The sequence below is a fragment of the Phaethon aethereus genome, assembly GCF_964289735.1.
Source record: "Phaethon aethereus genome assembly, chromosome: 2".
Taxonomy (NCBI): Eukaryota; Metazoa; Chordata; class Aves; order Phaethontiformes; family Phaethontidae; genus Phaethon; species Phaethon aethereus.
The window spans coordinates 55637243-55661349 of record NC_138582.1 but is presented as its reverse complement, the minus strand read 5'-3'; the positions used below and the strand labels follow the sequence as shown (position 1 = coordinate 55661349).

General features: G+C 39.3%; 1 protein-coding gene across 1 annotated transcript in view; it reads left to right on the top strand.

Moving 5' to 3' along the window:
- The window catches only part of MYOM1 (myomesin 1), a 72150-nt gene extending 53060 nt beyond the window's left edge, over positions 1-19090 (top strand). The window contains exons 26-39 of the mRNA XM_081996832.1: positions 381-525; positions 1151-1210; positions 1441-1508; positions 2085-2198; positions 2824-2911; positions 3656-3694; positions 3788-3893; positions 5710-5873; positions 7278-7314; positions 7626-7648; positions 9247-9302; positions 14331-14546; positions 17416-17536; positions 18765-19090. Of these exons, the coding sequence (XP_081852958.1) occupies positions 381-525; positions 1151-1210; positions 1441-1508; positions 2085-2198; positions 2824-2911; positions 3656-3694; positions 3788-3893; positions 5710-5873; positions 7278-7314; positions 7626-7648; positions 9247-9302; positions 14331-14546; positions 17416-17536; positions 18765-18976 (1449 nt within the window). The 3' untranslated portion in view covers positions 18977-19090. The remainder of the gene's footprint in view (positions 1-380; positions 526-1150; positions 1211-1440; positions 1509-2084; positions 2199-2823; positions 2912-3655; positions 3695-3787; positions 3894-5709; positions 5874-7277; positions 7315-7625; positions 7649-9246; positions 9303-14330; positions 14547-17415; positions 17537-18764) is intronic.
- The last annotated feature ends 5017 nt before the right edge of the window (positions 19091-24107 follow it).

Below are 24107 nucleotides of genomic sequence, written 5' to 3'. Positions count from 1 at the left end.
TTTGTTCAATATAATTTTGTTGATATCCATTAGAAGGCAAAGATAGAGCATTCTACACAAAAGCTTATTAAACTATTATTGTCTCAAAGATATTGCTATTCTGAAGAGATGCAAATATAAACCTTTCTAATGAAAAAGAACATGATGCTCACCATAGAACAGAACTATTACATGCTTGTATAGCACTAGTAAATAGCCTTCACCTTTAACAGATTTCATATTTATTTGGTTACATGTTTAGAGCTGGAGCTAGAGATAGTGAATAAGTGGAAATCTGAATAAAGAAAAGAGAATTTCACCTAACGATGCCATATAAAGTGTGGTAAATATTTTCTGACTCTGATATTCATTAACTGTTGCTCTGCTTTCCATTCCTGAAGAAATATAAAATGAAGGTGGACCAGAAGACCGGCCTTGTTGAAATGATTATGGATAAACTTGAGGACAAAGATGAAGGGACTTACACTTTCCAACTGCAGGATGGCAAAGCAACCAACCAATCCAGCCTTGTCCTCATCGGTGATGGTAAGCTAATCTATATTGCACAGTAGGCTGGAAAAATTATACTGAGGTTACCTCACTTGTCACTTCACTTTCCACTGTTTTCAACACCAGTAGAAGTTCCAGTGGTTTTTCATGTCACAGTGCTTGCCTGCCTCATGTAGGACAGGCCATGTGTGTGAACTAAGATTTTTAAAGTGCTGGGAAGAAGAGGAACTGTTATAGAAATGTAAAATATTGCAGCCTGTCATGATTTGCTTTTCTATGGGTAGAATGAACATTTCCCATGTAAAAAGCCCATTCCAGTGGGAACAAGTAGCTACACCTCTTAGAGCTTGAGCGGCTTGCCGACTCTGCTGCTGCTCATTTGCCTTCCTACCGAGAGTAGAAAGTAGCTGTGTGATTGGGGATTATGCTTTCTCAGACATGACACATTAAACACATGATGACTGCAAGCAGCTAGGAATTACGGTTAGCCGTAATCAGTTTCTGACACTTCAAAATGTTCAGTGAAAACCTGACCCTATGGCAGGATTCTCACTGACCTCTCAAGGGACAGAGTTGCACTTAACTCTTTTAGTGACATGCAGTACTGTACAAATGGCATGTGGTGTTTAACCTTATATTTCTTGCTGGTTTTAATTCTTAGTATTCAAGAAGCTGCAGGATGAAGCAGATTTCCAGAGAAAAGAGTGGCACAGGAAACAAGGTGATATGTGTTTGTCTGTTAAGAGGTTGTTTATGTTGATATATGTTAATTTGAAATAGATGGGTTTTGTTCTGTTATACAGTTGCTTACCTTCTGAAGGAGAAATGGGAAAAATAAAACCACATTAAAATATAACAGTATTTTTGTCAAGACAAATGTACTTGTCTTTGGTTTTGTATCATGAATACCATTGATGTGACCTTTAAAAATGTATCTGTAATTTTAAACAGGTCCTCATTTTGTGGATAAACTGGGATGGGAAGTTACTGATGACTGTAACGTGATGTTGAAATGTAAGGTAAGGGGCAAGGAAAACATTAAGTACAATGTTCAAAGCACTTTAGCCTTCCACTCCTTAGATGGTGAAGGTGGGAAGGGACTAAAGACATGCCCTTTGCTTGCATACTCCCGGCTGCATATTGGATAGTGACAGAGGCTCTGAAGGCTAATCATGCTGGGATGACTGCTCATTGCATGTAAAAAGATACCTTGGAAAATAGCTTGAACTTCTTTCTTCGGGTCTGTCAGCCACCCACCCAGGAAAAGGCACCTGAATAGGAATGACAGGTTTTTTTAAATCCTGGGACATTCTCATTTTTGGTTGGTTTATGCGTGTAGAAATCTCCTGGGCAGGATCCACGGGTTCCCTGCGCTCCTTGAAGCTGTTGCCAGTTCTTTTCTCTCTCCTTTCATCCCTGCTGTTTTCCCTCTTGCATCCCTCATTTTAAAATAGAGGCTTGCAATAACTCATTGTGACCAGGTTGTAAAGCTTGCTGCTCTTTTATGAGAGACTTGAAAAGGTTAACCCATGCAACATTAAGTTCCCCATCTTAAATGAAGAGAATAATTACCATGTGGTTTTCATTCATCTTAGGTGGCTAATATTAAGAAGGAAACACACATTGTATGGTACAAAGATGACAGGGAGATAATGGTAGACGAAGAGCATGACTTTAAAGATGGCGTGTGTACTCTGCTGATATCAGAGGTGAGTGAGTGTCCTTGTGAGCCCTCAGCTGAAGTTAGTGCTATGAATTCAGATGAACGGTACGATCTAATCTGATATTTCAGTAGAACAATCAAAAAAGGAAGCAGGTTTTAGAAATGGAAAAACTCATGAGGCGCCTGTGTTTTAGCTAAAGCAAATGTCTATCTATAAGTGCTCGTTCAGATTTTCAGGAAATGATGACAGAAGAGATAAAAAGCTTGTCACTTCCTTTGCATGTCAGTTTAGCAACAGAGTGAGACCATATTTATGTTGCGAACGGCATTTGGAAAGCGCTTGTCCCTCAGGCTTTCAGAGGACCAGCCCCTCGGAGTCACCAAGAGAGGCCTGGTCCGTACCCAGCCTCACTGCAGACCGGGGCTCTGACCTGCATTCACCACTTCCCTGGGGCCCCCCCACAGCTGCAGGCCAGGACCCCCCAGCCAAGCCCCGTCCCGCCGCCCCACCCCGTCCCGGAGCAGGGCAGCCGGGGGGCACGGGGGCAGCCCCAGCCCTGGGCACCGGGCACCTCCCTGGGGACGGGACATCAGCTGTGCTCGGGAGCAAAAATCTAGATTTTTCTACAGCAACTGTTCTGAAAACTGGTTTTACCGTTACAATATTGCAGTTTTCTAAGAAAGATGCTGGCACTTACGAAGTCATACTGAAGGACGACAGAGGAAAGGACTCCAGTGAGCTAAAGCTTAAGGACACAGGTCAGAGCCGCTTGCTGCGTGCTGTCAGCCATGCCAGCTGGCAGCCTGGCTGCTCGCCTGCCGGCGCCTTTCGGGGTACAGCAGGCAACTGCGTGTGTCACCTTCCTGGGGCTTTGTTCCTCCTGTGTGTAAGATCACCTCATTAGAAAAACTGAGACTTTTCGGCTCAAATAATATTTGAGTACAGCTTATTGCATCTGGATTCTGTATAATTCTGGGAGAATACAATGACTAATGCTAAGCAAAATGGTAACAGGGCCATCAGTAGTGTAAGTCTACAAGTATAGAAAGAAATTACAGAACAAGATGATTTAAAATGGTTTAACATTTTTATTATGTTTTGCCATTCATTTATTTAGGGGCCTTTCCACTCATTGCGATTACTATGTTTTTAAAATTTCGCTTATATGTCCAAGCAAGTGGAGAAAAACCTATCCACTAGAATGTGTACAGACAGGTTAGCATTCCAACTGAATAGTGTCATTTATCAAAAAAATAAATAGATAATAGTTTTGTTCAGCTGCAGCAGTATTCATCAAGGCTGCTGTTAAATAAAGGCTGGAAATCATGAAATAACAGGCTATATTTCTGCATTACTTAGATTACTAATATGCTTTATAAGGTAGGTCAAATTTCTTTTTCAAACCTACTGGGGAGAATATTTCAGAGCCAGTACTTGTCCTGTTATTGACTGTGCTTCAGCTGCAGACACAGAGTCTTAGTCTCTGGATTTTATTTCCACAGCTTTTGCAGATCTGATGAATGAAGTATGCAGAAGGATTGGTAAGCACTTAATTCTCTTTTCGAATGAATGACTCATTGTGACGCTCAATGAATGGCCGCATGGCTGCATAAAACCATGTGCTCTTCTTTCAGCTTTATCCGCAACAGACCTGAAAATCCAGAGCACAGCCGAGGGTATCAGACTGTACTCCTATGTTACTTATTATGTGGAAGATCTGAGAGTAGGCTGGGTGCACAAGTAAGTACACAAAAGCTTTGCAAAAGTCAGTGCGGTTTTGTTTTTATAGACCCAGCAAGAACCTGGATATGTGAGAGAGATGAGGCCCAGGTTTCTTCTCACCTCTCATGAGTCCTTCTCTCATATGAGTGCGTTTCAGTGAATGACACACATGTGAAATCAGTACCAGCACCAGGTATTGGTGGTGCAGGGCCCTGCTGTCACCTCCTTTGAGACAGACAGTCCCGTGCCATGGGATGCTGTCAGCGCTGTGCTGCTTCAGGGCGCTTCCCACCTCCCGGACGCGAGCTGCGTCTTTCCCGAATCGGTTCTGAGGAGTGATACAAACATGACCTGAGAGACTGACAAGCTTTAGAAGAGGCCAGTACCGCGGGTTCAGAGATACCTAGCCTGGAGATCTGCTTGTCTGGAAGCCGCGCTTCACGGAACTGGAACAAGCGGGCACATCCTCTTAGCGCATAGGTTCATCCTTAGGAGGCAAAGCAAGTTTCAGCTTGTGCCCGGGGCAGTGAAATACATACAGCCCTTCCTGTGAGCATTACGAACTTAACAAAGACAGACAGGAGAACTGAGATTTTTAAAAGAATCTGAATGCCCAGCTCTCCATAAAATTAATGGGAGTTTCATAGCCAAAGCCACGAGACCGCTTTGAATTCTCAGCCAGCACCAACAGCATGCACTAGAAAACAGAGAGAAGTAAAAAACTTAGATTACATTTAATAGCAATAATAGATTTTAGTTGCTTCAAATCTATTATTACTATTCTTGCTGCTTCACTTCCTGTGGACTTGGTAGTAGTTAGTCTTTAGGATGGAATCTGAATTACGGATCTCTCAATAAAACTCATATAAATGAGGCGCAGAATACCCCGGATGTGCTGTGGCAGTCTGGCTGTAATTATTGACACTGATGCTAACCAGCAACGCTGCCACAGAAGTGAAAACAGCTTGAGGTTTTCCTGTTTCTTGGCACCCATTTTGACCTGGTATCACCAGGAGCCCTAAGCATTTCAAAACTGGAAGTGAATATGAAGTATTCTGGATTTCTCTTTCTCTCTTATTTTTTTTCCCCTCTCTTTTTTTTTCTTCTCTCTTTTTTCTATATTTAATTTTTAGAAACAAATTTATCTTGAAGCATAAAAAATTAATCTAGTAAAAATGTTCTTTGACCCGCTAGTATATTCAAAGTTATCAGTTTAAAGATAAAAAGAAAATGAGAGGCTTCTTTAACGAATATCTTTTGCCTCATCCAGGGCAATTAACTGCTTAGCTAGGAAGCTAAGAAATTTATATCTTTTGTGGAAGAAGATATACTTAATGTTAAAGTATGTTCAACTGTAAATGTCAAGGCATAGCAGAACACCAGAAAACATTCCAACTAGGCAAATACAATTTGTGACAAAAGTGGGGGTGTTTGAAGGTACAGCCCTATATAGTTTTGTTTTGCCCAAGCAGAAATAAACTTACGCTAAGAAGAGAAGATGAACATTTGAGGATGCATGGATTACCCTTCAGAGATCTGGGGTTTAAATTTGTTTAACTTTCCTTTGGCTCAGGTCATAGACTAAGGTGTATAACCTTGCTGCAAGCTTTGAGGAGAGCTAAACCTTGAACAGGGAAAGACTGTCACATCAGTTCTGCCCTGTTGGCCCACCACTTTGTCAAGAATTTGACTTCAAAAGTTTCAAAATATGGTGGCACACCATAGCACCTTGGAAATCATTTAGTAACCGCAGAGGTACTCGGTGGCTCATCATGAGCAAATCCCATTTATACTCTAGTAAAACAATAGAGTAACATCGTTTTGTATTTTTCAGTGATACCCAGATTAGGTTTACAGACCGAGTGAAGACTGGTGTCACCGGGGAGCAGATCTGGTTGCAGATCAATGAGCCAACTCCACAAGACAAAGGCAAATACACGATGGAACTCTTTGATGGTAAAACAGGACACAAAAAGACAGTGGATCTTTCTGGACAAGGTAGGCCATTCCCTCTCCTAACACCATCTGTATGTGGGCATTACGCTGTGTTTGGGCAGGAGCATCTGTATCTGGATCTTGCTACAGACCTGTTACTTTTTGGGTTGCAGGGTCTCTGTGTGTACCCAGCAGCCTGGCAGAGTTTGTGGGGACAGTGCCATTTGGTTTCCCCAACCTGTGCTCTTGGGTCATAAATTGCAGTCAGCTTTTTCCTATTCTAAATACTCACTTGCAGTTTGCCTACTGAGATGTCAGCCCAGTTTCTGAGTTGTCTTACAAAACCCCTTGTGTTGCTGGCATTGATTGGCAGTTTTAAATGCAAGTTGTAGCACTGAATGCCTTCTGTATCTCTCCCAAGTAATATTTGGAGGAGGAAGTGAGGGACAAGCTTGTTCTGTTACTTTCCTACTGCATTTCTTTGATGGATATAATAGGGCTCCTTATTCTTCAGAGATGTCAAGACTGGTCCCTTTCATCAGCACGATGAAGGACTGTTAGGGGAACAGCTAAAATTATTTGGATTGACTGTTGGAAGCTTTTATTCTGAGAGACCTCTCAGTCACTAGGGAACAGATTAACTCCTTCCAAACTGCTGAGTTTCCATTCCCAGCTGTTCCCATCCCTAAAGCTATACTTTGGGTCTGCAAGCTCTGTGTAACGACAATAACCTTATAATCATCTCCATGTTGCTCCTTCTGTACTCTATCCTCACTTTCTGAGAAAAGAGCTTTCTTCTTCCCTTTCAAAGCGGAGAGGCTGACCTCCTACATGATGGTAACTTAGCCTGAGTTTACAAAGGAGACAGCAGTTTGCTGTTTGGTTTATTTGTGGCAATCAGTGTGATGCTTTAGAGCAGATGTGAAAAGCGCTTGGAAAAAACAGACCTCTTGTATTTCATAAGTCAGTAGTTGCCAAAATGGGGTGCATGCAAGATGATCCACTGGAGTGCGGGAAGAAAAGAACTTCAGTAGTACATCCATATAATTTATAAATAAATAAATAAACATATATAGGGGGTGCATGCTAAAAAAAATTTTACCAATAGAGGTGCACGATCAAAAAAGTTTGTGAAACCACTGCTGTAAGCCATGACTTAGATGGGCTATTGTGGGTTTCTTCCTTTGTTTTGTGAGATAATTTCAGCCTATTGCTCTCCTGCTATCTCTTTGTCTTAAAGCCTGACTTTTAGAAGAAAAAAAAGTGCTTGTGCATTCATATGTATATATAACAACTGCCATATACAAGATGGTCTTTATTAGTTGAACCGTTCAGCTTTTTAGGGTTTATACAATATACATGCATTCATCCATTAATATTTCTTTAATGTTGTCTACATTTTAAATTTAAACTTGTGATGATTTATCTCTGAACCTACCTTTAAAATCAACTTTTCTCTTTCCAAAGCATTTGATGAAGCCTTTGCCGAGTTCCAGAGATTAAAGTAAGTATTATGCCACCTAAATACAGTAATGGCAGCCATAAAATAATAACAGTATTTGTTTTGTGCTGGAGCTAACTATATCCTATGAAGCAAATGCTAGTCCTAGAGAAGCCCGTAGGAGTTTTGCATGTGACTTCTTTGGTGTAACTCTTATATAACAGTTAGGTAACAAAGAAAAAGCAGTATTGCCAAATGATGAGAGAGATTTTCCTTAACAGATTAAAGGCAGTTAAAAAAATAAGCTATTTTTCAATCAATAAAAGTAAACCTTAACTAAAATTAGACTTTATTTTTGTTTCTTTCAACTCCAGGCAAGCTGCGATTGCAGAGAAAAGTAAGTGGGCCTTCTTTGACGATGGTTGCAATAAGCTGTTTATGAATGTTTTCTTCCTCTCCAGGAAGGTTGCATGTTGGGAAAGAGAGGGCATGTATACATGTGTATGAGCATGGGCTCATCCTAAAATGAGTTTGTCCTTACACCAAGGAGAAGCAAGGAGAGTGACCTCTTAGTGATTTAACATTGGTGCACTTTGCAGCTAATCACACTATCGTCATGGGTTATGTTGATTTTTCCTGTCTAAGCTCCTGTTCTCATTACCAGTTAGCCTTCTCCAAAAATTAACTTTATTGCTGAGAACTCTCATGCATGTTCTCTGCACAAAAGTCACTTTGTTTTCAAAGATGGAGGAAATCACTTGGCTAGTTTTGAACTATCTAAAATGTCAAATGACTCTGCATTACATACAGAAATGGGTAAGAAAGCAACAATAACTTTTGCATTGCTTAAAGACAGATCCCTGAATCTCCTCATACTTTTGCCTGTGTGTCAATTCCAACATAGCAACTAAAGCAAAAGTATGTATTAATTACCTAAGGAATAAGTCATGAGAATTCAGCTTGAATTATTAAGCTCAATAGTCTCCCTATTTACAGAAAAATGCATGGAAAAAATGTGACACATCAAAAAGTTCTCACACTGCAGATGACTTTCAGACCTGTATAAAAATAAGGGCAGAACTTGCATTTGAAAAGTTATTGGAGAAAATGTGTAGAGAGATCTGAGATAACTCCTCTTGTACATATACTCCAAATAGAGCGGGGCTTGGATATGTATAGTGATCCCTATATGTCCCAGCTGAGGCAGCCTGAAGGGATCAGTAACAGCCCTGAGCATTTCACTTCTAACCTTGGGCCATTCATAAAGGACCGGCATGTTAATTAAGATAACACAGTCCTGTTCCTGGTCTTGTAAGGCTGTTATCTCTGTGCTCCAGAGCACATCTTTTAGAGAATGCATTAAAGGGGAACATTCTGTATTGTCATTTCCTTCCTCTGCCAGGCTCCGCCAAGACTTATAATGAACAAAATCCATATTCCAGAATAGGTGCACCAAAGCCTGGATGTGATCAGCTTATTTGTATTTATGTAAGATTCCTATGAGATTAAAACTAGACCAGATACTGATCTCATTTACACCCAGGTACATACAAAGCAATGGGATTTCAGTGCTGTCACTGAGTCTTTGTATTTAGACTGAAACCTAATCTCTACCACTACATTATTCCTTTCTGAATTACAACACCTTTAGTTTACAACACCAAAAATTTAGAGCACCAAATCTCAAAAATTCAGATTTTTTGTTTGCACTCAGAAGTAACGCTGAATTGTTGGCAAAATCTGCAGGACACAGCACATTTACTTCAATTCCCCTCTGTAAGTGATTGACACCAGCTATTAACATATTTTCACTGTGAATTCAACGTTTTTTAGCATCTGAATGGTGTGCTATGAATGCTGAATAGTTCTTTGCTACCACAGATGTCAGAGACAAGCTGCACATAAATAAGATAAAAGGAGAGATCTAGAAGGGAAACAGACTCTGGGACACAGATGATTTTGAGACACTAAAGAAAATTACTTATTTCTTTCTAGATCGTGCACGGGTACTTGGAGGTTTGCCTGATGTTGTCACCATCCAGGAGGGCAAGGTACAGTAAATGAACTGAAGCTTTGCACTACAGCCCAACAGCTTGAATGCCTTTCAATGATGGGAAAATATTCACCTTTTTTTTTAAAGATTTCATCTTTAAAATCTTCTACATTATTTATTCATCCCCTGCCTTCTGTACGTAACTCAACGGTCTTGCACAGATGGGTTTATGTATTCAGGGCAGCGTCTTTTCTTAAGCATTAGATAAAAGTGAGATGACAATGTGAGTTGAGACTAAAACTCCTTACATAACCACCTCTTTAAAAATTCATGCACAGGTTTCACAGTTAGATTTTTTTGTTACAGAGTATCAGGGAAGTTTAATTCCCTTCGTACAAGGGTAGATAACTAGTCATTCTATGTCTTTTGCAGTTAACTTCCTTGCAATGTGGCAAGACAATCACCTGTCAAGGCTGACTTTTAAACGGTGTAAAAGTAGTAAACCGTAACAACTCAGTTCTCTATTTCATCAAGGTAAACAGGAAGGAAGTCAAAAGAAGTCACTGGTGTTACACTGGATTATATTAGCAGAGTTTAGCCGAAAGATTATTGTAAGGCACTCCCAGAGGAACATGGCTACATCAATGTTTGAGCACAGAACAGATGACCCAGAAAGTCAGTTCTCAACCTCGCAACCTTTTCCCAGCACACTGCTTTTACAAGTTGCTGCTTAATAGTACTGAAACCAAGAAGTGCCTGCTCTTCACTTCCCGCTGGTCTGCCACTAGCCAGTTCCTCTTTACAGTGTGTGACCATTGAAATAGGGCACATGGATGTTATTGAAAGCTTGTAACAGGACAACTATGGTAAGACAGCTTCCTGGTATTTCTGTCTTTATCTGACCCAGTAGGTCAGCTGGGTTAAAAGTATTTAATTATAAGATGAGCAGAAGTGCTAAGAATCTGAAATCTTGGTATGAATCACTTCACAATGCGAGATACAACATAGACAATAGATAGTGGACTGCAGCACTTCTGGGAAAATAAAGTATCTTGGCATTACAAAACGAAATAACATTTGATTAAATCTTTGATTAAAGGATTTAGCAGTTTGGGAAATGCTGTAGAAGCAAGAAACACTCATACGAGCATTGTAGCTGTAGGTAGAAGACACAAAGAAAAGAATGAATTTGCAGTTTCTCAGCTAATAGTGCTTGTGCTTGGAGATGAGATTCTCATACTGCTTTGGCAGGGGATAAATTTGGGTGATTATTATCAGTTTTAAGCTTCCTACAAAAAGAGAGTTGATATGAAGTTGAGTATGAGCTCACTAAAGCAAAATGTGTAGTGTTTATTAAAAGGGAGTTTGTAAAAAATGACTTGCAAAATCTTACCCAGACACATATTGTCCTTGACAGCAAGGACATTTGTGATGTTTGAATAAGTGACTGAAAAACTGTCAGAACTCAAGACAAATATCCTTGACCTCATGTTTCTGGATTTAGTAGACCATCATTTTGAGAAATGGAGTAGGACAGAGAGTGACCAGGGAAAACAGTGCTTGTTTGGGTGGTGTTGGCTCATCTGTCTATTGTTTGCATATATGCTGGAGAGAGAAGAATGCTGTTCTCTGTTGTGTAATTCATGCAAATTGCACAATCATCAAGGATTTTGAAAAACAGTAAATGAGGTAGCAGAGGACCGTAAATTGCAAGCTTTGATTCTGAATACAAGTGCAGCCATAGCTACAGAGTTATACGAACAGATTTATATCCCTTGAACTTCCAAGCATATGCATATCTCAAACTTAAACTTAACATCGTGACTGTGATGCTATTTATTAGCTTTTTACATGTAAGCTGAAGGACATGTGTGAGAACGAATGAACCAGTGTTTACCCAGTGTTGATCAAACAGCATTCCAGTTGGCCTTAGAGGCTTTCACTGATAGACATAAATGCTCTTCAGTAGTGTGATATAATTGGTAAAGGCTAAGTGTCAGGTCATATTGGGAATTTCACGTGACAAAAAATACTAGCATAAGTTTTGTGTACAGCTGGCCAAATTAACCTAAGCGGCTCTTTTAATGAAGGCCTGTAAGTGAGTAAGGGGTTTTATTTTTCAAAGGAGAGGCTTAGGGTTCTGACATACAAGCACTTTCAGACATAGAAGCAACATACTGCATCCTTCTGCCCACCAAATCCCCATTCTACCATTCTGCCAGGAGCAGGTGCCCCCACGGGTAGGTTGGAAAAAGGGAGAAGGTTCAGTTCGCTCACTGGCATCTCAGCCCAAACCACTCGTCAAGAGGAATGGCAATACTTGAAATACACAGTGACACATTTCCCTCTGCCGCCTGCCCTACCCTACTCATGATAATCTGCAGTGAAAGGCAGAACAGGTAGTGGGGTCTACAAAGGGTCTGGGCTTGCAGCTGCCAGTTGCTCCAGGTGCACGTGCCTCAGTGCCCCAGGTCCAGACGTGTTATGGGAATTTCTGTATGGAGCTCTGAAATACTCACATCCGGCTCAAAAAGGTGGGGTTCATTCACACAGTGTTTTTCAGATAAATCAGATTTCCTGATAGATTTCGTTCACTCACCACAACATCTAGACAGGTTTCCAGTCCTTTTCCCTAGTCCCCTCCCCCAGACAATCATCAGAGCCAGACAACTATTGGAAAAGGGGGTTTATCTTGAAGGGAAAAGATGCCTTCCCCCCCATACCCCCAAGAGCACAGGACACACTTTTTTAACCAGGATAAAGATTTCAGGTTGAATACAGCATTATAATCAGGGTTTTCAGTGAGTAATAAAGATATACATGAGCAAAGACAATCTCCTGCCCAAAGAACGGAATATCTGAAACAGATGCGATCACAATGGGCAATTGCTTCTCCTTGGCTAAGGCTCTATAATCATGGAATCCAGAAAACCAAAGATCTCACCATCTACATAGTGAATAATGTACATCTCTGCACATTAGTAGTTGGAAAATAAATAATAAGAGTTTGGAACATCAAGAAAAGCACCGATGTCAAACAGGAGCTAGTGATGCAAGGTTAAGCAAAATGCAGCTATTTTAATGAATGATTTAGAAGAAGAGTCATCACTGCTGCTTGAATCTCTTTGAATTAGGGAGTACTGACACCACTTCAAACACCCAAGGTTTGAATGATGCCACTAATAGAGCTGTCTGGACATGGACAGCAGCTCATTAGCATCTTGGAGTGGCAGGTGGGACCACTTGGTGGTGATCTCTGGCTTGCTGGAGAATCAGAAGACAATAAAGAAATACTGAGCTCTAGAAGGGACCCATATGCAATGCCTGGCTGAGGCTGAGGGCATATTTGTATTGAGAGTGATAAGGAAGAGGGGGAAATGTAAAACCTCTTGTTTTCCCCTTGTTTTTCGAAAAGATGGACTGATATGGCAATCAAAACCACATTCACATTCACACCAGTGGGCTACGAGAGAAGCCACGACATCCCCATGCGGTCACCAGCTGTAGGTGCTGCAGGAAATCAGATAGAGGCCATTTCCACCATGCTGTAACCACCTCTCACTTGGAATCTGTCTTTCCTTTGGTACCAAGAATTACATGTTGTTGATGGAGGAAAGACTTCCTCCTCCCTTTTGTTCTCATTTTGGTCCTTAGGTGATGTGGGACTTACTTGATTTTTGTTTTCAGAGGTACAAAAATCTTTCATTTGTATAGAGGTATCCATTTTTTCTATCTGCTCATTTCAGCAGCCTTCTAGGTGTCTCTCTTCTGTCCCATCTTCCGTCATCACGCTACCAGATAAGAAGCGGAGAAGTGAAGGGAAGGTAGCCTGTTAAATAGATTTCTCACAGTAGATTTTTATCATGATAGCCTATAGGGCCAACAATGTGAGTACTCTTCAGTTGTCTCTATTTTTGACATATATTTATCAAGAGCCTTTAAAAAAAAGTCAGAGGAACTTGATTCCAGCCAAGTGGAAGCTTTATCCTTTATCACTTCGTCCATTCCTAATGAACCACCGAAGACCATTTTCTCTGCAGTAAAAATTCTTCAATTTCCATTAAAAAAAAAATCTACTTTGAATAACTTCTTAAGTTCAGACCAATGTACTATTTAACATTTAGACATAAATGGATTCCTTCCTAAATAAAAGTCCAGAGAAAGGCCTATGCACCACTGAAGTTTCATATGAACATTTTTCACATTTGACTTTCTATGTGATGTTCATTTTGCAAATTTTTTGGAGAAGATTCCCATGGCACTCTGACCGGAGGAGGGGATTGTTTATACGTATAGGTATCTCCCAAACATGAATTTCTCAGCTGACAACAAAAAAAGGAGGCCTGAACATTGTGTGCATAATAGACTCACCAGCCTAGAGAAAATGTCCAACTGCCAGCGATCTCTCCAACAACTGACTCTCTGCCAGGAACGATACTTCCTTCAGTCAGATGGGACTGAATTCAGTCCTTAGGAACATTACTAACATCAAAGGGAAATACTTATAAGAACACCAAAGAAAGGGTAAGGCCTGTACTGATTTTACGTAAAAATAGTTTTATAGGAGTGTGTAAAACAATTCAAGTCTATTGGAAGAGCTGTCAGGGCATAGTTTAAAAAGATCATAAATTAAACTAAATATTCCAGGGACACTTTGTTCTAAGTTAATTAAAAAGGCAGGCACACTTTCTTTACTTCTGTGATAAATATATAGTGAGCTTAACAAGAACAAATCCATCTGACAGTTCCTCAAATTCTCATTTCAGGTCTAACACACAAATGCAGATAATACCTAATTTTATATTAAACAATATGCATGGAGAAAGATCTACTAATGATTATGAGAGCAGAGAAGAAGGTGCATGAAATATTGAAAGGTTTTAATGGAGTTTTTTAGTTAACCAAGTTCCTTCTTTTCCTTTATGATTCCGAAGACTGACAAAAATTATTGATCACTGATGATATGCATCCATTTACTAAAAGCAGGAAGCTAAATGGGGAGTGGAACTTTTGGAGACTCAGGCATCAAAACCACAGCAAATATTTACTGACTCTTACTTACAATCCTTTTGTACTTTTTCTATAGGCACTTAATCTGTCTTGTACTGTCTGGGGAGATCCTACCCCAGAGGTCTCATGGCTGAAGAATGAAAAATCATTTGTGTCAGATGCTAACTGCACCCTGAAATTTGAATCTGGGAAAAATGTCAGCTTTACCATTTCTGCTGTGTCCACACTCGACTCTGGGAAATACAGCATCGTGGTGAAGAACAAGTACGGCACAGAGACCAGCGATGTCACTGTAAGTGTGTTCATACCTGAGGAAGAGAGACAGTCCGAGCAAGAGAAAAAGAAAGAAGATAAGAAAACGAAAGCGTGAATTTAAGACTAGGAAACAGAAGTATGGGGGAGATTTAGGATGATAGGCTGACATAATCGGTGTGTGTAAATGGCTTTCTGCTTTGGCTGGCAGCCCTGGATTTTTCCATTCACTTCACTTCTGCTTCCAATACACTTAATTGTGCCAGGGAAAACAGGGCCTTTCCCAAATATTTTCTTACTGCTAACTTCATGGAACCTAATCGTGTACCTGGCCTGCACCTTCAGTCCGGCCAAATGCATGCATAAGCACAGGTCCGCCATTTGACCCTCTCCCTGGAGCATTTGACCACACAACAAAAATGGAAAGGGTGAAGAATTGTTTCAGTGGCGGAGGCAACTGGTGAGGTAGATGGAAAGACAAGAGATCGAGGCATTTTTGAGCCGCAGTTTAGATTTTTTCCAACTCTGGCAAAGTAGCATAGATGGAATGTGTTAGAGAATTAAATCATGGAGAATTTAGTGCTGGTTTTTGTCTACATTAAGGCCCCTTTGTATTGCTGTGTTACTTTGGAGAGGCCTTAATATGGGTGTGATATACATCCATAAATATTGTTTAAACTGCCCAATTGGGGTAAAAGTACTGTAACATAAATGCAAATTAGGTTTAGGAGGCCAGAATACTAATGTGTGTGTGTCTGCAAAAATGTATGAACTCTCCTCTATGTTCACAAATAAACTGAATTCACTTCTTTCCTTCCATCACAAGCTTGTTTCACTGTGTCTTGTTTTACTAGTCACGGCTCTGGTAGTTGTGCACAGCATCTTAGTGTCTTAATGCTTTCACCACTGTAATTACCTCCAGCTTTCCGTTAGATCTCCGTTACCTTCGCTTTCCTGTTCACGACAAAACCCACAGTGGCATCTCTTCACACCTTTCTGTCCAGACCTTCACTACTTCACATCTTAACTCAACAAGGTGTTTTTGCAAATTCAGGCACAGGAGTAGTCTCATGCAATGCCATGGGCCCACTCATGAATTTTGGTTTAAGGGTGTTAGGTAAGTATTTTGTTAGACCGAGACCTCAGTTAATTTCATCCAAACTTAACACTGGGGGTGAGAAATAACGTATTTTGTCACAATCTTTTAAAGCTACAAGACAATCTTCACCAGAATGTTAAAAAAAAAAAAGTGGTTTTTTTCAGACAAAAAACATTTGTCCAGATCTCCGAACACATTTCTATAGACTAAAAACTCCACGTCAGCTATTTTACAACAATGCTACCAACGCCACTGATTATTATTAGCTGAGGAAGAACAAAAGAATGTACATATATGTTTATCCTGCTGGACATATATATGATACACACATGTGATATATCATAGATATGATATACACACGTGATACAATATATAGCACATAGCCACACATATATGATCAGAAGCAGTTGTCAGCCCAATTGCTAATTAGGATAGCAATGTGCCATATTAATAATCCTTTTCAATCCTTTTCATTCAGTCTCACAACAGCACAATTCTTCACATCTTCACAAATCTAAAGAACTAATGTATAAATTTTCAGTGTAAGCATAATCTATGTGCAGCTTTCACATACTTTCTCTTGCCATTTTTAGCTACTGTGACTGCATAGTGCTGTTTCCCAGGCACTTGTTTTGCTGCAGTACTGACGTTTCTGTGAGGATGCCACTAGCAAGTGCTGCACAGTTAATGCTCACTTAAACATTAAAGGCAAAGTGGAAGCATGAGGGAATTCTTAATGGTTCAGGTAACATTGTTTCAACACGGTTATCAGTGGTGGAAGCGGTGATTTTTGCAATTTTTAATAGGGTTTTTTTATCAGTTTCTATAAAGGGCTAATGATTATGATCTTAACCATTAAAAAAAATCCAAATTTAGATCAGATTTATGACCTACTAAGACATGTTAGCAAGTGCTTAACTTTATGCATGAATAGTACCACCAGTTTCAAGGAACATGTTAAGTTTATCTAGTATAAATCTTTTTTCTTCCAGAACAGATTTCACATCACAGGGATTTTTAACAGGAGATGATGTAAAACTATTGTTTTTTCAGCACTTCACATAAACAGTGTATGTGTTCACACAGCCTCATCTCCTAAAATAGTTAAAAATCAAGTATCATACTTGATGATATTATCGCCATTTTAAGGTTTAAGTGTGTAATCATGTACATTAGTGAATCAATATCTCTTATAAAATAGGTTCAGCTTATTTAGTCACAACAGCTGTGTATCAAAGTAAAACAGCTTAACTTTTAAATTTCAAAATATATCTGTAATTTGAGATACAGCAAGCTTTCTGAGTTTAAAGAACTAATGTCAAATTATTTGATAATTTCTCTTAGTATGACATGAAGCCAATTCAAGGGTGATAACGGGTCACGCCATCTTGGTCCCAGGACATATACCTTAAAAGCAAGTGCCACATCTCTTCCTTCCTCCAGGGTGCAAACAAGAGTATGACTTGCTCTTTGCAATACCTGATAACTCAAGTTTATTACTTAGCATTAGCATATTTTTAATAATGATTGCATTTTGGCAGCAGTTTATTTCTACTACTTCAGCTTCACAAATCTGCCCTCCTGCCTGCCTCCCTCCTTTTGGCAGAACTGCGAGGGAATACAGTTAGCCCTCTCCCAGGCTGGATTCTACTTCCCTTTGCTTCTGAAGATGTATGTGTCCCTGAAAGTTAGAGTAATAGCTGCTTCTAAACGTACTGCTGCCAGGGATTCAGTTATGGTGGTTTCAAACTGAATTTGTGATGCGTCCACATTTCTCGCTTGTGCACTTCTTGTTCTTGCTTTGCTTCAGGTGATTGTGATTTCTGTGTCAGGACAGACTGACAGAGTCCAAGGACACGATCAAAATAATCTAACTGTATCTAAAAAGAAAAAAACGACAGCAAGCAAACGGAAGGAAGGGGAACAGAAAGGTAAGAGCACTTGCACCTTTGTGGTCTTCTATTCCAATGAAAAAACATTACGCAGTTAATAGGCTATGCCAATCAGTATCTCTCGGGTCCCAAACAATGAAGTTTACAGTATGTGTGCTCTTAATCAACAACGAGTGCAAAGTATGAATTGCCGGTTGAACCTCAGGGAAAGAGATGTAAACCAACACTTTTAAATCACCTTTCCACTGGGCTGTGAGTTCTCACCTTGGCCCACCTGGCTGATGAACGTTTTTTAAGCCATAATAAATACTTTCAAATTTCTGAATGCAGAGGGGAGATCTCCTAAGCATGTATATATACACAGATGGTGTTATTTTCCAAAGTGAGACTCATTTCAGCAGCTAGACGTTTGATACTTAACAAAAAAAAAAAAAAAAAAAAAAAAGGCCTTGCTAATTAAGGGATGCTAAATGCCAAAGTGTTTTAAAAAAACATGACTGTATAGCCACTATTTGAGATTAATCAGTTATTATCCTATAGTTTTATGTCCATGTCGAATGGTAAAGTTGGAATTATAAGTGACCATTTTTTGGTCCAATTTAGAGAAAGGGTGGAAAATGAAAAGCACTCTGGTGATTCAGTGTTCTTGTATATTACAGATTTTTAATGTCCTTTTAGACTCATGTTATATAGTTGCTCCTTGGCTGTTGACCTGTTCTTCACAATTACAACTCCCTCATGTAGAACATTTTAGCTCCAAATAATGCTTAAATTCCAACATTATCAGAACATCAGTTTTATGTATTTTTGCTTAAGTATTTTTTCTGTTTATACAGAGCGTATACATGTTATATCATTGCTGACAGAACATTTTATACTCTTATTCCCCTCCCCTTTCTGCTCCTAAGGCAAGAACAAATATTTAACTGCATTTCTTTCCTCTCTTGCCTTACTGGTATGGGTAACCTAGTCATTTCTGAGCAGTCCTGTATATGCGATGACTTACGTGAGAAACAATTATTTACATCTGTAAATGTTTTGCAGGTTCTACCCCTTAATCTTTTTAATTAGAGACCATAAAGACTTGGGCTTGCTTTTGGCTCTGTAAAAAGCAGTAACATTATTTGTGACACTGAATCTCTTTATATGGGTATGGGAAAAGAACAGGAAGTCATAACCAATGTGAAAGCAAAACCTTACTCTACATACCTCCGTGTTGCTGAGCATAGTAAATATAAGGGAAATTTTATTACTTCTCCTAAATCAGATTTTATTAAGCCACACGTAGACGAAATTATTGCTACAGAAGAGACACCTGATCCAAATGAAATCCCCCCTGTGGAAACAGAAAAGGACACAAAAAGCAACCAGCGAGCAGCAAAGATGGCTGATGGAAAGGCAGCAGTAGCAGAAATGGTTCCTCACCCCACAGAAAGCTTGGATAGGCTGGGAAAGAAACCACTGGAAAAAAAGCCTTGAGTAAACCCTGCTGTTCTTGAATGAAGAATGGGATCTTGTTATGAGCTGGATAATAAGTTCAAGCTGAAATTTCATGGGTGGTAGACTAGCTATAATATTTTAACACAAAAGTTTGTTTTTTTATAATATTTGTAATACTTCATAACTTTAAATGCATAGTAGATGGGCACTTATATCTCAGTACCAGATTAGTTGCACTGCAGTCATTTATTTCAAAGTATCTTAATAAAGATCCATGTACTGACAAGGTGATTTTAATTACTAAAAAATGTCCATGATAAGCAGAGGTTATTAGAGCGAATCCTGTCCAGAACTGACCTTTTTACTACTCTGTAAAAGAATGTTAGTATCAGTTATGTGGCTCTGTTAATTGATATTTGTAGGCCATCACAGCTTGAGGCAAACCCTGCTTACTTCCTCAAGGAAACCCTACATACAGTCCTCTTAATGCCATGTGGGCTGTACTTTTCACCATGACCAGTTTGGCCACAGGAGAAGATCTCCAGAAACACAACCATCTCCTATGGATGCAGGGGGACCATAAGCAGGTTTTCTTTTGATCCAAGTTTCTTTCATGAATACTTGTTTCACCAGGCGGATCGGGATGACATCTGGACATTTCTTATCACCTCTCTACTTCATTAATTCCCTCCTGGCCTTGGTGAGGTACCATGGGATATAGCATTAACCCATAAAGTATCAACTACCCCACATGCCCCTTCTGCCGCAGCAATCATATTTCTGCTTCCAAGACCTGCTAAACCCACTGTCTTCCTTTCCCTCAGTGACTGAGGCCAACACTTCCCCTTCTTCCCCTCACTAGGAGAGCGTAGCTTCACGGTCCATGTAAGTGAGGAATAAACATAAGCCAGGAATCGTTGCTTTAAATCATTGCTATGCTCATTCACGTTCATTACTGTGTTCATTTGCATGTTTATGTATTAAAGATATTGAAGATTATGTATTTATTGGTATTATGATTGATTATGTATTGAAGATAAGAAAATATGATTCGTTTGTGGGTGCTTAGATACCTTGGATGAAGTAGAGTTCAAGCTGAACACCAAACCAATAAAAACAACGGTCAGAATTTATTTTGTTAATATGCCAGCTAAGTTCAAACTTTAAGTGACCAGAAATTATTAAATAATAGAAATAAAAATAAGATATTTTAATTACTAGGAAAATATTTTTATTGATGCCAACTCTTAGAAGGCTCATTCATATTATATTGGCTTTTTCCAGATAGATTATTGATGAAAGATTACTGAACTCCACTGGTATAGAGTGTTAGATCTATGACAAATACGGAAATACTGAAAACACAAGAAAATCAGTTTCTGATTAGAAACTGATCCTTATAGAATTATTAGCATGAGAAAACAAAGAATATTAATAGCATGTAAATATATAACACCTGAGACGCTGATACTACTGATAGAAAGAAATCCATTCCCTTCCAGTAGAATTCCAACAGGATTCTATTCAACTCTTCGTAAAACCAACAGAAAGATTTCTGCTGAATGAAATACTGGTTAGAGAGCTTACATGGAGGCAATTAGAGTAATAACATTTCTGTAAACAAGGAAATGGATTTAAATAATTTGGATGGTCCATTCTGAGTGACAGAAAGATGTTGGGTTTTTTTAGTGAAAAAAATTATGCAAATCAAAATATTGACTGCTACACAAAAAAGTGGTGGGAGAAACTTAAAATACAGATGGAACTACAACTACAATCATCCTACTAGATGTCGGTACTGTTCAATGAATCAATCATAGAGATTGATTCAGTTCTACATTACATCTTGTTTCACAGTAGAAAACTGGAGTAGCACAGCAGCGAACGATGTAAGTGTAGGTCCCGTACAGCAATGCAGTAAGGAGGACTTCCACGGCAGGAGACTTTTAAAATGAGAACCCTAATGCATGTAGGTTCTCAGGCAACTGTTACAGAAAATGATAAAAATCTACAGATGTGCAATTAACATCACTCTGCCAGAGAGTCACAGAGCCTGGCCTTTCAAAATGTTACAAAGCTGTAGGTTGTTTTACACAACTCTTAACTGCCCTTTGCCATGGCAGTTCTTTCAACCTGCCTTACCCCCCTAAAAATCCATCACTTCCTACAGCTTCTTTGGGTTGGGAGACGATCACCCACAAACATCAACGGCAGTGTGTAAGTTACGTATAGAACAGATTGTACCACTGAGAGCCTGATCCAATTCCTGCAAAATGCCACAGGGAGGTGTTTTCATTAGTTTTAATAGAAAACAAGCTGGATCTCAGCAGAACATTCTAAAAATGTCCCAAACCTCATATTACAAAGCCCATTTTGCTCACTGTGAAGTCAATGGCAGATCTCTCTTTGGTGTCATTGTAGCAGAATCAGGTCTTAGCTTTTTGCTGAAAGAAAAATTAGTATTTTCCTGATATTTGAGTTAAAACCTATTGGAAATATTTTTTTTTTAATTTAAACTAAAATGCACCAGTGTTTGGAGGTTTTTCTTGTGAAATTTGGATGGTTCCTCAAAAGCTGGAAATGCAGTCACGTCAGTATTACTCTACTGAAAACTATTTGCTGTCCAGAAGCATAGTGTTATGCACGGTAAATGAAATACATAAATAAACTTATCAAAGATTTAAAAAAATCTTAATTTGTTCATTTCGATTATTTAAGCTGTAGTTGTTCACAAATGTTTAACAAAATGTTCAAAATTAGCAGAATTGATGAGTATATTAAAGCTTATTATGTTACTATATTTGAATATTTTTTTCTTACCATCTAAATGTATAATTTATATTCTATTCTCAGTGATAACTATGAAAAATGGTTTCAGTCTCTGTCCGTTACATAATGATAAAATGCAAGTTATTTCTGAAGCAACAGAATCTCCTATCGAACACACAGAGCCATTTGACTACATTTAAGACCAGACACTGCATGTAATGTTTATCTCAAGTGCTACTTCTAGATAATATCTTCTTTCTCACCCAAATATTCCATTCCAGCATGCATTGCTCTTTATATTCAAATTTATAACTTTATTATAAATTCATATTCTTGTGTTATAACAACTGTATTTAACAGTATGGGAAAGTGTTGCATTAAGCTATATTATCTAATCACCTTCCAAATTTACAAAGGGTTATTTCTGAAGACGAAAGGTGTGAAAAATAGGCTTTGCCTCCCACTGCAGTAAAGGCATTGTGATTCCTGGTGTCCTTGAGCTCTTCTGAGAATTTGTTCTGGATTTGTTAGCCAAGTATTGAGGAAGACCTGTCTGTGGTCCAAGACAGATAAATAGTAATTTGATAATACAGAAAACCATAACCTTTGAAACAGCTAGTTGCAAAATGAGATCATGCTTAAACTAGGGTAGAGTGGACCTCTGCTCTGTATCCTTGAACAGTAACTATAAGGTGAACACATGAACGATACACCATTTAAGTTGCACTTCTACTGACCAGACGTCTGAAACAAATCTTTCCACACAAGTTTTCTTTGTCTTGCTAAAAGGACAACAAATTTTAAGAACTGAAGTGAAATGTTGGCCAGGGAAAAGAGCAACAAAAGCTGTAAAGAGAAAAACGTTAGAGAAAACTGCTCCGTTCCACAAGGGCTTCTGGAGATGAAAGTACTGTGAGAGATGGTGAGGGGATGAGACCTATGGCAAGGAGAGGAAGGCAGGCACCAGATTTGGCTGCAGTCTTCTGCTGACTTTTCCCCTTGTCTCATTTCCCATTTCATTATGCAAGATGTCTTTCCTGTAATCTTTCTCTTTCTGCATGTTTTCAGATGCAACACTTTTCCTTCCCCCTTCCCTACCTTGCATCTTCTACCATCTATCCTATTTGAGACAGTCATTTCATTTACTGTTACATCAGTCATACTAACAGGAGCAGAATAAAACCTCCTACGTAATTATGCTGTGATTTTGGCAAGGATAAGAAACCTCTTAACAGAAGGCCTGAAACCCTATCGTACCTATTATCAGAAGATAGTTTGTGAAACACCTGCTAATGATTGACAAAGAATGGAGAAATATTGCTCACATGAGACTTGATCTGAGTGTGCTGACTTAACCAAATACCCTCAACCTACAAACAAGTCCATCAGCTACAGTGGGACCATTGGTGTGCTTAAATATTTTGGTGGCTCTGGGTACAGTTCCTTACACCCCTGAATCCTTGCTATTAACTTTATTTTTTTCCCAACTGTTAAATGTGATTAAAAAGGTAAACTAAACTAAATCGTTACATGCTGTCATAATCTCATTCTGATCTCAGAGAAGTTATTTAAACACTCCTGCGAGGACATGTGCAAGTGATGACTAACATGCAGAGACAAGGAGTGTCCCAGATTTACTAGGGTTAAGATATAGGAGACAGAGTCTAAACAACAATTTAAAAAAAAAAAAAAAACTTTAAGGATATCCTGACTCCTGTAAAGATAAGCATGGGTGATGGTAGGTGTGGAATAAATACTGCTACAAACAATGGTTTCTGGGTGCTGTATGCATACAAACAGGCAAAATGACATAACAAAATCTCATCACTGATGTCAGCTTTTTTTGCCACATGTGGCCAAAGACATTGTTTTTTAACTGGTGTAACCACTAAGCAAAAGGCCATTTTTTTTTCTTTCATCTACAGATGTCAGCAAGACGTTGAGCACTCAGGGACCAATGCACTCTGGGGGTTGGTGCTACATCCCTACACCTACAGCTCTCTACTATCTGCAGAACCATGAATTTTCTGAGACTTCACCAAAGCCGTGCCTAGCACCCTATATCCTCCCCGACCTGTGATTTAGCCCCGGCACTCTCTATCCTAACCTTCCTTGCCCAGTGCCAGCAGGCTACCTCTACTGCTGCTAAGATGGGATCTGGCAGTTGAACAGCCGGAGAGCAGCTGATTTATGTATGGCACTAGGCAACACGCTTTCAAATTACTTCCCCTCCACGGAAAAAAAAAAAAAAAAGCAAACAGTTGCTCTCATCACGCCCTCCCCTGTCCCTGATGGGGAAAATACTGGTGACATTTGTGGTGAAAAGGCAAAATGAACGTAAATGAGGTGGCAGGTTTCCTGTGGCCCGGAGGCCCTGGTTTAACTACCAGTGAGTTACGGT